The following is a 12,175-nucleotide window of genomic DNA, read 5'->3' on the forward strand; positions in this document are numbered from 1 at the left end:
GTGAACGAGTATCGCAATTCACCGATCCAAACCTACAAGCATTTTTCAGAAGACTTTTTCTTCAACCCTTAAAATGTACTCCTCTTAAAACTTAGTATGTAAATAGCATTTATTTCACTTTTGTCACTTCCCTATCTGCCCAACCCCTCTCCCCTCCACAGAAAACACACACACACTCATATACATGTTTGAGGTATATATATTTGTATCTTGTCTACCCACTACACATTACTACTTGTAAATTCAAGCCTATAATGGATAGATATTTCCATCTCTACCTCCTTATAACATCACTCTTACTTCTTCAATGGTTGATTGGTTATAGCTCAGCCAAATCAGATATCAACCCTGATCGTTCTTCACTTATTGCCTTCAAATCTCGAATATCTTCAGATCCCCATAATATATTATCCCAAAATTGGAGAAACGAAAGCAATATCTGTAGTTGGATCGGAGTTACATGTGATTCTCGCTATCACAGGGTGACTCAGTTGAATATATCTTCCATGGGTCTCGTAGGAACCATCCCACCTGAAATCGGAAATCTTTCTTTTCTCGTTTCTTTAGATTTGAGCGAGAACTCTTTTCACGGCCCTATTCCCACATCTATTTTCAACATGTCAAGTTTAGAAGTTTTGAAATTGAGGAATAATAGTTTGTCAAGTAGCCTGCCAATTGATATGTGCAAACACAATCTTCATAAGCTCAAGAGACTTCATATTTCTTACAACAAGTTGTATGGGGAAATACCATCAAGTTTGGAGCACTGTTCACAACTTGAGTATGTTTCTTTGGTCAGCAACAATTTTAGTGGAATTGTGCCAACTCAAATTGGGAACTTGACATTGCTTCAAGAGTTATATTTGGGTTCCAACAATTTAAGTGGTAAGATCTTATCTCCATGATATCAAGACTTCCATATTACATATGCACAAACTCATATATAATTGGATATTTATTTGGTGTAATTTACTCGCAGGTAATATTCCAAAAGAGATTGGTGGTCTTACTAATTTAGCAGGTTTGGATCTGAGCATCAACAACTTTATCGGACACGTTCCAAGGGAAATTGCAAACTTGACATTGCTTCAATTGTTGGACCTTAGTAAAAACAAGTTGAGCGGTAAGATTTTATCTTAAATTCTTAGTTTACTAATTAAAAATTTAGCTAGTCTATTTATATTCTACTCCTAATATTTTTTTCTTTTTCAAATTATATTTATAGTCGTATAATTATATATATGATTGAATTTTAATTTCCAACAACTTTACAAATTGGCAGGTAATATTCCGAAAGAGATTGGTTATCTTACAAACTTACAAGGTTTGGGAATGAGTTCCAATGAGTTTTCAGGTCCTATACCTGCAACTATTTACAGCATGACTTCCTTGGAGTATTTGGACTTTGCATCGAATGATTTGAATGGATCGCTATCAAGAGATATTGGAAACATGACATCCCTTCACAGAATAGGCCTCGAAGGAAATAATCTAATTGGTACAAATTCCACTACTTTTTATTTTATTTTTATTTTTTAATAGTTGATATACTTGTCAAGTGGGCCACCCCAGCCCAATCAAAGCCCAAGCCCATGTGTGAAGCAGGGTATGTTGGATTGGGCCTTAATTGTGTCTTATTTGGGCCGATCTACATTGGGTTTCTAACAATTTAGGGCCCATGGGTTAAGAAAAAGGTCCGAGTTTGCTACAACTGATGATCTTGGGCTAGATTGGTTGATTTCACTGATGGACCGATCCTAGATAAGCCCATATCGTGGGATGGATCGACCCGGTCCACCTAACTAGTTTAAATCTGGTCCACAAGATTTGGTTAATAGAGTTAGTTAATTAGATAAACTTGGAATGCAAATTATATACCCTACTTATAGAATATATCCTTGTTGAGGATTAAATCAAGCTAAGTGCATGCATTCATGATAACATATAACAGGTGAAATTCCAAAAGAGATCGGTCGACTTGCTAATTTCGAGCGATTGAGCATGTGTTGCAACATAATTAGTGGTTCAGTGCCAAGAGAAATTGGGAACTTGACAGCCATGTTTGGTATATACCTTCACAACAATGCTTTAAGTGGTACGGTTCCAATCCTTCCTCTCTTCCTTTATCGTTTGCATTTATCGCTTCTAAAACTCGTGAAGGATCGTTCAAAATTCACTGAACTTTCGAGATGTAAAATTGTTGTAGGTCCTATACCAAAAGAGATTGGTCGTCTTGTTAATTTATGGGAGCTGCAGTTGGAATACAATTATCATATCAATGGATCATTGCCAAAGGAAATTGGAAACTTGACATCCCTTTCCTACTTATTGCTTAACGATAATAAATTGAGTGGTATGATATTTTCTTTATTATGCATATTATTTTCTATAGCATCAAACTTATAAGTGGATGAGTTCTAATCTCACAGGTGAAATTCCAAAAGAAATTTTTCTTCTCAATAATTTATTGCAATTGAACATCGGAAGCAATCAACTTAGTGGATCATTGCCGAGAGAAATTGGCAACAACACAAGCATTCAAGATTTGTGGCTTCACTTCAATAACTTAAGTGGTATGATTTTCTATCTCATTTTGTTATTTCATTGTTATAAGAAATGTAGTGGAAACCAAAGGGGTGAAGAATCAATTTTATTAGATATATAAATCTATCTTGATTTTATTCATATTCCTTGCTAATGCATTTTATAAAGATCAGGATCACTATATGCATGCCTATCAATGACAAAATGTTGAAATAGTAGTCACTTTGGATTGTGCGCAATTTTTTCTTTTTTATTGGCAATTAAAAAGAAATTTATAGATCACATGACTCAAATGTGAGACATTCGCTTCGAACATGAACCACTGTACCACTAGGTCAACTTAAACACACACAGTTTTCTCTTTACTAGTATATGTCACAATTCCTATACTATAAAATATCTTCATTATATTACAATATTGAACATGTATTTTCCATTTTCACCCTTTCAGGTCCAATACCATCCACCTTTGTGAATCAATCAAGTCTGGTTACTTTTGCACTACGTTCCAACAACTTAAGTGGAGAGATTCCACCATCCATTTGCAACTTGAGATCCCTCAGAATCCTCTATTTCTCAGACAATAATTTGGAAGGTGCACTTCCAGATTGTCTGGGAAACCTGGGCTCATCCTTGGTAATCTTTCATTTGAATGCGAATAAACTTAATGGCCTCATCCCGTCAACATTCGCAAAGGGTTGCAGTCTTCAGTCAATCAATCTGAAAGGAAACAAATTGGAAGGAACGCTTCCCCAAACCCTAATCAACTGCCAGGATCTGCGGGGCATCGACATTAGTGATAACGAAATGCGAGGCACGTTTCCCTTCTGGATGGAAAGACTCCCTCACCTTCGCATCCTTCTCTTGAGGTCAAATAACTTCAATGGAACGATGTTGGTGGCCACAAACTCGAACACTGAGAAGCCGTTTCCAAAGTTGCAAGTCTTGGATGTATCAGAGAATGCGTTTGTTGGATCTCTACCCGATAGATATTTCAAGAGCTTTCAAGGTATGATAGATGCAAAGGAAAACCAGACCAACGATGGAGCAAATTTGTTTCTAAGTTTTTTAGAGATGGCACTCACAATAAAAGGATTGGATCAGTTATTGCAGCGATTGTTGATAACCTTCACAACTATCGACTTATCCTCCAACAGATTCTCTGGGAGTATTCCACCTTCGGTAGGGAATCTTAACTCTCTTAGATACTTGAATTTGTCTCACAATACAATTGAAGGACATATACCGCCATCTCTTGGAGGTATGAGTTTGCTCGAGTCGTTGGACTTGTCTTCGAACAAATTGGAGGGACAAATTCCGGGTGAATTGGCAAATCTGACATTTCTTGCGAAGTTAAACCTTTCGAAGAATAATCTGGAGGGACAAATACCACAGTCTACTCAACTTTCCACATTTGGGAACGAAACATATGCTGGAAATGCAGGATTGTGTGGATTTCCATTGACGAAAAAATGTGATCCGAGCGATGGAAAACCATCGTTGCCGCAAGAAGACGACGATGAGTCTGGTTTTGTGAATGGATTTGGGTGGCAACCAGTTGTGTTGGGGTATGGATGTGGGTTCATTATTGGAGTGCTTATGGGCTACGGAATTATTCACTATGAAAAGCCAAAATGGTTGGTGAAATTCCTTTAATAATAGAGGGAGTGAGGTGCTTAATTTAGATGTTTTTTTCATTCTCTTGTATTTAACGAGCATGTGATTAGGTGCTGTTAGTGCATGTGTATGTGTTTGTTGTATAATTAATAAATAAGAACAATGTTCTTAATGTTAATATCCCTATGCTTATATTGTGTATATACTATAATTCTATTAATGATGACTTTTTTGGTACAATATTAATAGTTTGAGTATTTGTTGTAAAAGTTGATGATATTTTTCATGTAACAGCGTAAGGTGGTCGTATCTCCCAGTAACTAGGCATCCATGGTTGTTCATAAGTTGAGGACTCATGCCCGGGTTGTCGCGCGATGCTTGGATTTCAGCAACCCGGAGATCAGCCGCATCCAACCTCTTGTTTAACCTGCTGCAGAAAGCCATTATCCGGTCGCATAGTGAAGATAGAAGGATTTCCTCGTTGGGATTCATGGATGAAGGATGAAAGGCCAAGATGGTTATTGAAATTTATTTTTGGTTGAGAGTGAAGAGTGCTTTAGATGTGTTTACATTCTCTTGCATATGATAGTTTTGTTTCTGCAGTTGTATGTGTTTGGTACGGTAATTAGTTTTGGATCAGAGGCTTTAGAAAAGTATTTTATACGGTAATAGTGATTGTAATTACAAATACTAATAACAATGTATGACAACTTTTGTAGTTTGGAATATTTTAATGATATTATGTAAAGTTGATGACATTTTTGGTACAATATTAATGTTTGTCTGTATTTAATAAATTTGATTTCTATTACCAAATTGGCAAGACATTTTACCTGAAAGACAAAAAGGTGGTGTTTACTACTTGGGTTGATAGCAAACATGGATAAGAAACACTAAGAAGGAATATTGATGGATATGTAGAACAATTTTGAGTTTGGCCGTCTTTATTACAAATTTCTTACTGAATAATTGCAACATTTTGCTTAAGAAGTAGACACAAAAGTCTAAAAGGACATACCAAATATTGCAAAACACTAAGAAGGAACCTTACAATCATTAATAATAAAACTATTGCTAGCACATTCTTTTTTATTTTTGTCTAGCCTGATTCCTCACAGCTCTTCTTCGTCTCTCTCTTTTCTTCCAGCGCTGGCAACGCTCAAAGATCTTCTCAAAAACATCCTCAACTCTCTCGAAGTATTTATACCTGAAACTTCGACAAAATAAAAGCAGCCAAGAAAAGATCCCTATGCCCACAACATATCCAGCAGCAGCAAACACATAATCCCACTCAATCTCCCTATCTGATTCCACTTGCTGCGGTGATGGTTTTCCATCGCTCTTCTCACATTTTTTCGTCAATGGAAATCCACACAAGCCTTCATTTCCCACATACGATCCATCTCCAAATGTGGAAAGTTGAGTAGACTGTGGTATTTGTCCCTCAAGATTATTCATTGAAAGGTTTAACTTCGAAAGAAATGTCAACCTTGCCAATCCACTTGGAATTTCTCCATCCAGTTTGTTTGAAGACAAGTCCAATGACTCAAGAAACTTCATACCTCCAAGAGATGATGGTATATGTCCTTTGAGGGCATTGTGAGACAAATTCAAGAATATAAGAGAGTTAAGATTCCCTAAAGAAAGCGGAATGCTCTCAGAGAATTTGTTGGAGGATAAGTCTATAGTTGTAAAGGTTGACAACAGTCGATCCAAAAACTGATCCAATCCTTTCAATGTGAGCGTCAAATCTATCATATCATGAAACAAAATATCCCCATCATCGTTCATTTTTACCTTGACATTTATCATGCTTCGAAAGTTCTTGAAATATATATCAGGTAGAGAACCGACAAATGCATTATGTGATGCATCCAAGACTTGCAACTTCGGAAATGGCTGCTCACTATTTGAAGCCACTGTCATTGTACCATCGAACTTATTTGATCTCAAGACGAGGATGCGAAGTTGAGGGAGTGTTTCCATCCAAAAGGGAAACGCGCCTCGTATTTCATTATCACCAATGTCGATGGCTCCCAGACGCTGGCAGTTGTTTAGGGTTTGGGGAAGTGTTCCTTCCAATTTGTTTCCATTCAGATGGATTAACTCAAGTTTGCAACCCTTTGTAAATGTTGATGGGATGGCGCCGGTAAGTTTATTTTCATCCACATGGAGCATCCTCAGGGACATGCTCAAGTTTCCCAGACAATCTGGAAGTGATCCTTCCAAATTATTCCTTGATAAATCGAGGATCAATAGGGATCCCAAGTAGCAAATGGATGGTGGAATCTCTCCAATTAAGTTGTTGGAATAGAGATCTAAGGCATGCAGCCCTGATTGATTCACAAAGTTGGGGGATGGTATCGGACCTGAAAGTTTATTTTGTGTATCAAGTTTCAGTTGATATGGAATCAACTTCAATAACGTAATGGATGATGTATTCTTGTCGGAAAATAATGCATTATGTAATAGTCTCTCTGTTTAATAATTAATGTCCCATATTCGACTAATTGGATTTTAAGAAATGGTTTGACTTTGTAAAAATATTGAATGAAAAAAATAAATGGAATGTGCAGTCTTACTATTGTATATATTAGTTTTATAATAAAATGCGAGGTTCACTTATTAAAAATAGTAAAAATGTAAAATGAGTCACTCAATGGCTTAGAATAAGAACTGAGACATTTAATGAAAGACAGACAAGAAGTGTATAATTAGGCGGAAATTGAACATACACGTTCACAAAATGTATTAGTGTCGCCAAATCCAATGAAAGTCATCTCTTAAGATTGTATAACACCTCTTATTTTTTATTTGCAGATGATCAACACATGTCACTATATGTCACAACTCTACAAATCTTTATTAAATAAAAAATGACACATGACAGTTATCATCTGTATGTGTGGCAGAATATTTGACACAATGCTATAATAGAGGATAAATCATGCTAAAATGGGGAAGCAAAATTATGGATCTACATATAGAAATCAAGACCTTGTGGTTAATTAGTAATGAAAGAGAAAACATCATACCACTTAATTCATTATTGCTAAGCAATAAGTTGGTAAGAGATGTCATGTTCCAAATTTCCTTCGGTAATGATCCTGAGAACTCGTTGACCCTCACGCTCAAGCGTAGTAAGTTAGTAAGATAACCGATCTCTTTTGGAATATTACCTGCCAATTTGTAAAATTGCATAGAATCAAAGTGTATTTTTGCGTTAGTATGCAATTTTCTATGTTAGTACGTGTAGAACTCACATCTTACAACATCAACTAAATGAAGAAGATGCATGCATAAATAATAATCCAAATGCAAAGCATATAAATAAGAGTAAATATTCTCAAATGTAAAGCATAGAGATTAAAGAAGTATTCAAGAATTAAATAGAATATATATGGCCTTAAAATGAACATGTGTAGACCAATCAAAGCAAAAAAAAAGTAGTAGGAATAATATTAAGATTTTACCTCTTAAATTGTTGACACCCAAGTATAGTACTCTAAGCAATGTCAAGTTCCCAATTTGTGCTGGCAAATGTCCACTGAAGTTGTTGCTGCGCAAAGAAAGATAATCGAGCTTGGAACAATGTTCCAAACTCGATGGTATTTCCCCATACAACGCGTTGTAAGATATATGTAGTTTGTTCAATCTATGAAGATTGTGTTTGCACATATCAAACGGTAGGCTACAAGACAGACTGTTATTCCTTAAATTCAAAACTTCTAAAAATGACATGTTAAAAATAGATGAGGGAATAGGACCATGAAAGGAGTTCTCGCTCAAATTTAAAGAAACGAGAAAAGAAAGATTTCCGATTTCTGGTGCAATGGTTCCTACAAGACCCATGGATGATATATTCAACAGAGTCACCCTGTTATAACGAGAATCACAAGTAACTCCGATCCAACTACAAATATTGCTCTCACTGCTCCAATTTCGGGTCAATATGTTATGGGGATCTAAAGAGATTCGAGATTTGAAAGAAATAAGTGAAGAACGATCAGTATTGATATCTAAGTTGGCTGAGCTATAACCAATCAGGCATTGAAGAAGAAAGAGTGATGTAACAAGGAAGTAGAGAAGGGAAGACCTATCCATTAGGCTTTATTTTGAAAATGCTTAAATGTGGTGTATTCCTGATTTGATCTACCTCTTTTTATACATACCTAAAAGGTGGGTGTGGCACTTATCTTAATGCTTGATAGCTCTTTTGTGTTATACTGTTGTTCATTACTTTCTCCGTCCTTAAATATTATCTTATTTTGACTCGACACGGATTTTAAGAAATGTAATGAAAAATTAGTTGAAAAAGTTAGTGCAATGTGAGTTTTACTTTTATAAATTAGTTTTATAGTAAAATGTGAGTATAAATGAGTTAGTGGAATATTGGGTCTCCTATAAAAAATGGTAAAAAGTGAAATGAGACAAATTTTGTAGGACGGACGGAAATAGAAAAAAATGGGACAAACTTTCATGGACGAAAAGAGTACTTATTACAGATGCTTGACGAGGACTTCATAAGTCAAGTCGATATCATTTTTCATTAATCTCCTAATATATAATTCGACAATATTTGTATGTAACGTATAAAGTAATTGTATTCGTAGTGAAAATTAAGTGTACTAGAAAAAATTATTTTTTGCTCCCTCAGGTTTTTAAAGCAATATGCATTCATTCATCAAGGCCGATAAAATCATAAATCTACTGTATTTATTCGCTTTCGCAAGCACTAAAAATGGTTTTTACATTCTCACGATATTGATTATGCATCTACTATGTATATGTGCTCTAATTTTTTTTAAGTTTGTTTAATAATACTATATAATATATATTGTTTTTATTTTGGTTAATTCTTAAAACATAGAATGATTATGCTAGTATATTGATCAATTTTAGTATCCTTTTCAATTTTAATTTTCAAGAATAGTTTAGTAATTCAATAAGTATGTATTAAAATGTGATAGAACTTATTACTTGTATGCATTATATACTTGTTTATATTCATCAGTTTTAGATATCAATCAAATTTTGCACCCCTAATTTACGTGATACATTATTGAGAATAAATTCGATTTTGGATAATAGAAGAAAGATGTGTTTATGGTTCGAATCATATCACCCTTGAAACACGGTATTCTTTAATAGTCCAAATTTAGTGGTCTGGTTCGAGGGGTCTTCAATTGACTTGATGTCATTTTCTTATTGGCCGAAAACTGCAATAATTTCTCTTGAACAAAGTAACACGGTACTCCCTCCGTCCAGAAGATGACCCTTACTTGGGCGGCACAAGATTTTATGCAATTTTATTTTGTATATTGAGTGAAGAGAGTAAAGTAAGATAAATGAATAAAGTATAGATAAATGTGTTCTATTTTAAATAATTAGTTATCTTGATTGTGACAAATCAAAAGGGAAGGTGAGTCATCATCACGGATGGGGTACTTATTTAGAAAAAAAATGTAATCGATTGACGAATCAAATTAAATTTGATGATAAAATTTTGGTGAAATTAAATCGCCGTGGCTTACAACTTACAATGGTCCTATATTTTGACTAGTCAGAGCATCAATTATATCTTTTAAAAAAAAAACGTGTTGTGTTATTTTATTTTATCTAAGCCTTTTTTGGTTTCATATGCTAGTTTTTCTTAAAGCTATGAAAAAACCATCGTTGCCGGATGATGAGGAGGAGGAGTTAGGTTTTGTGAACGGATTTGGATGGCAACCAGTTGTGTTGGTTGGTGGAGCGGATCACCTCCCCCACCTCATACACCATTTGCTACCCATTAATAGAATAGTGTCATGTGTTTATTCTTTTAAATGAAAAATCTCCTGCATCATTTACTATCCCACCAATATAATAGTGACATGTGTATATTCTTTAAAATATAAAATTAAAGATTAAAATTTTCATTAAATACTTATATATCTTCTACTATATTAATATAATATTTCCATATAAAAAATAGAAATAAAAAGAAAATGAAAACAATACCTAAACTATTAAAACCTAAAATCATTTATTTATCATCACATCTAAAAACCGAACACCTAAAACCTTTGAACTTTACTGCGCATCAAAAACATAAAAATTGTAAAATGCGAAGGAAAAATCTCCAGCCCCAACAAAACAATAAATTTAAAATTGTGCATAACTTATTGATTAATTAGTTACTTTCAATAGTCAGATTTTTCAAAAAAAAAGGACTAATACTTAAAATTAGAAGGAAAAACATGATCCTCACGTGAGGAGAGAAGGAGTTGTGACTTTTGTTAATATTATTATATTAGTACTCCCTCCGTCCCCCAAAATTCGTCACCATTTGATCCGGCACGGGTTTTAAGAAATATAATAGAAAGTAGGTTGAAAAAGTTGGTGGCATGTGGGTCCTACTTTTATATATTAGTTTTATAATAAAATGTGAGTGTGAATGAGTTAGTGGAATGTAGGCTCCACTACCAAAAATGGTAAAAGTGAAAGGTGACAAATTTTTAGGGACGGACGAAAAAGGAAATAAGTGATAAATTTTCAGGGACGGAGGGAGTATTAAACTTTTATCGTTTTCTTCCCAAAATTTAGATCGGCAGATTAAAATGTCAGCCCCTCGTATCATTCAGCTTTCGAAGATTTAGTCTATCAAGACATTAATTTGGTGGGGGCTGAAGTTAATTTCTGAAAATGTTTAAAAAAAAACTGAAGTAGAAATTTATGAAAACTCTTTTGGGAGAGGCTTAAGCCGCTTCCCCTTGCACCTGTGTCCGCCGGTACACTATTATATTGGTGGGGTAGCTAATGGTGTATGAGATTTTTCATTTTAAAGAATAAACACATGGCACTATTCTATTGGTGGGGTAGCAAATGGTGTATGAGGTGGGGAAGGTGATCCGCTCCGGTTCATAATTGGAGTTTTTATGGGCTATGAAATTATTTGCTATGAAAGGCCAAGATGGTTAGTGAAATTTATTTTTGATTGAGAGTGAAGTGCTTAAGATGTGCTTACATTCTCTTGCATGTAATTGTTTTGTTTGTGCAATTGTATGTGTTTGGTACTGCTATTGATAATTAGTTTTGCATGAGATACTTTACAAAAATATATTTTATAGGATAATAGTGATTGTAATTAGAATACAAGTACTAACAATAATAATTCTATTATTATTTCTCCTGCGAAAAGTATGAGCCAATTCAATTGTGGCAGATATTTGATGATAAAATTCTGTATCAAAAAATAGTACTGGTATTCGTGAGAAAAGTAGTTGTTGAATATTAAATGTTGTGGAAATGTTGATCGTGTGGGTGAGCCAATCATGATTTATCAGCGCAGATATTTGATGATAAAATTCTGTATCAAAAAATAGTACTGGTATTCGTGAGAAAAGTAGTTGTTGAATATTAAATGTTGTGGAAATGTTGATCGTGTGGGTGAGCCAATCATGATTTATGGGTGAGCCAATCATGATTTATCAGCGCCTATGCACCGCCACATCATTATTTTATAGTATACCCTTCCACATGCAGTGGGGCGCCCTAAAGGCCACCCTATAAGTTTCACTACTATTTTGTTAATTAATTTTATATTTTCTAATATGTCAATGCAAAATAATTAAAAAATGTCACGATTAATTAAAAAAACGGCAAATCCTACTTTAACTAAAAATTTACAAGAGTTAGAAATGAAAAAAAGTTCACTACTCTACAAAAGTCTCAACTTGAGGTGGGAAGGGGCGGCGGGGCAGGTTGGAGACGGCTCCATGTTAGACAGCCCATACGAATCCGTACTGAATTCGGGAGCGTACTGGGTGTTGTAGTCGAAGGGCCGATTTTCATCAGGGTTTGTACCCGACCAACGTGCACCACCCCCAAATATCGGACTATTCAGACTTGTGTATTCATCGGAATCCATTTTATAGTGTAATTTGAGAGTGAAAATGTGAGAATGCAATTGTGAAAATGAAAGGAGGATGTTGGGTATATATATAAAAAAAATAGAATTAAAAAAAACACGTAA

General features: G+C 34.7%; 2 protein-coding genes across 2 annotated transcripts; one reads left to right on the forward strand and one right to left on the reverse strand.

Annotated features, from left to right (window-relative positions):
* Nucleotides 1-123: 123 nt before the first annotated feature.
* Nucleotides 124-4,832, forward strand: LOC121760165 (receptor-like protein 52). The gene is made up of 8 exons (XM_042155789.1): nt 124-885; nt 980-1,123; nt 1,283-1,498; nt 1,952-2,095; nt 2,207-2,353; nt 2,430-2,573; nt 2,996-4,181; nt 4,456-4,832. Exons 1-8 carry the CDS (start codon nt 255-257, stop codon nt 4,508-4,510), a joined length of 2,667 nt encoding a protein of 888 aa, XP_042011723.1. The 5' UTR covers nt 124-254; the 3' UTR covers nt 4,511-4,832.
* A 247-nt stretch (nt 4,833-5,079) lies between these two features.
* LOC121761522 (receptor-like protein 43) lies at nt 5,080-8,320 on the reverse strand. Its single transcript, XM_042157163.1, has 3 exons — nt 7,635-8,320; nt 7,197-7,340; nt 5,080-6,530 (listed from the first exon to the last, which is right to left on the reverse strand). The coding sequence occupies exons 1-3, from the start codon at nt 8,263-8,265 to the stop codon at nt 5,251-5,253; spliced, it is 2,055 nt and encodes a 684-aa protein (XP_042013097.1). The 5' UTR covers nt 8,266-8,320; the 3' UTR covers nt 5,080-5,250.
* Between the last annotated feature and the right edge of the window lie 3,855 nt (nt 8,321-12,175).

This window comes from Salvia splendens, chromosome 13 (genome assembly GCF_004379255.2).
Source record: "Salvia splendens isolate huo1 chromosome 13, SspV2, whole genome shotgun sequence".
In the NCBI taxonomy this organism is placed as follows: Eukaryota; Viridiplantae; Streptophyta; class Magnoliopsida; order Lamiales; family Lamiaceae; genus Salvia; species Salvia splendens.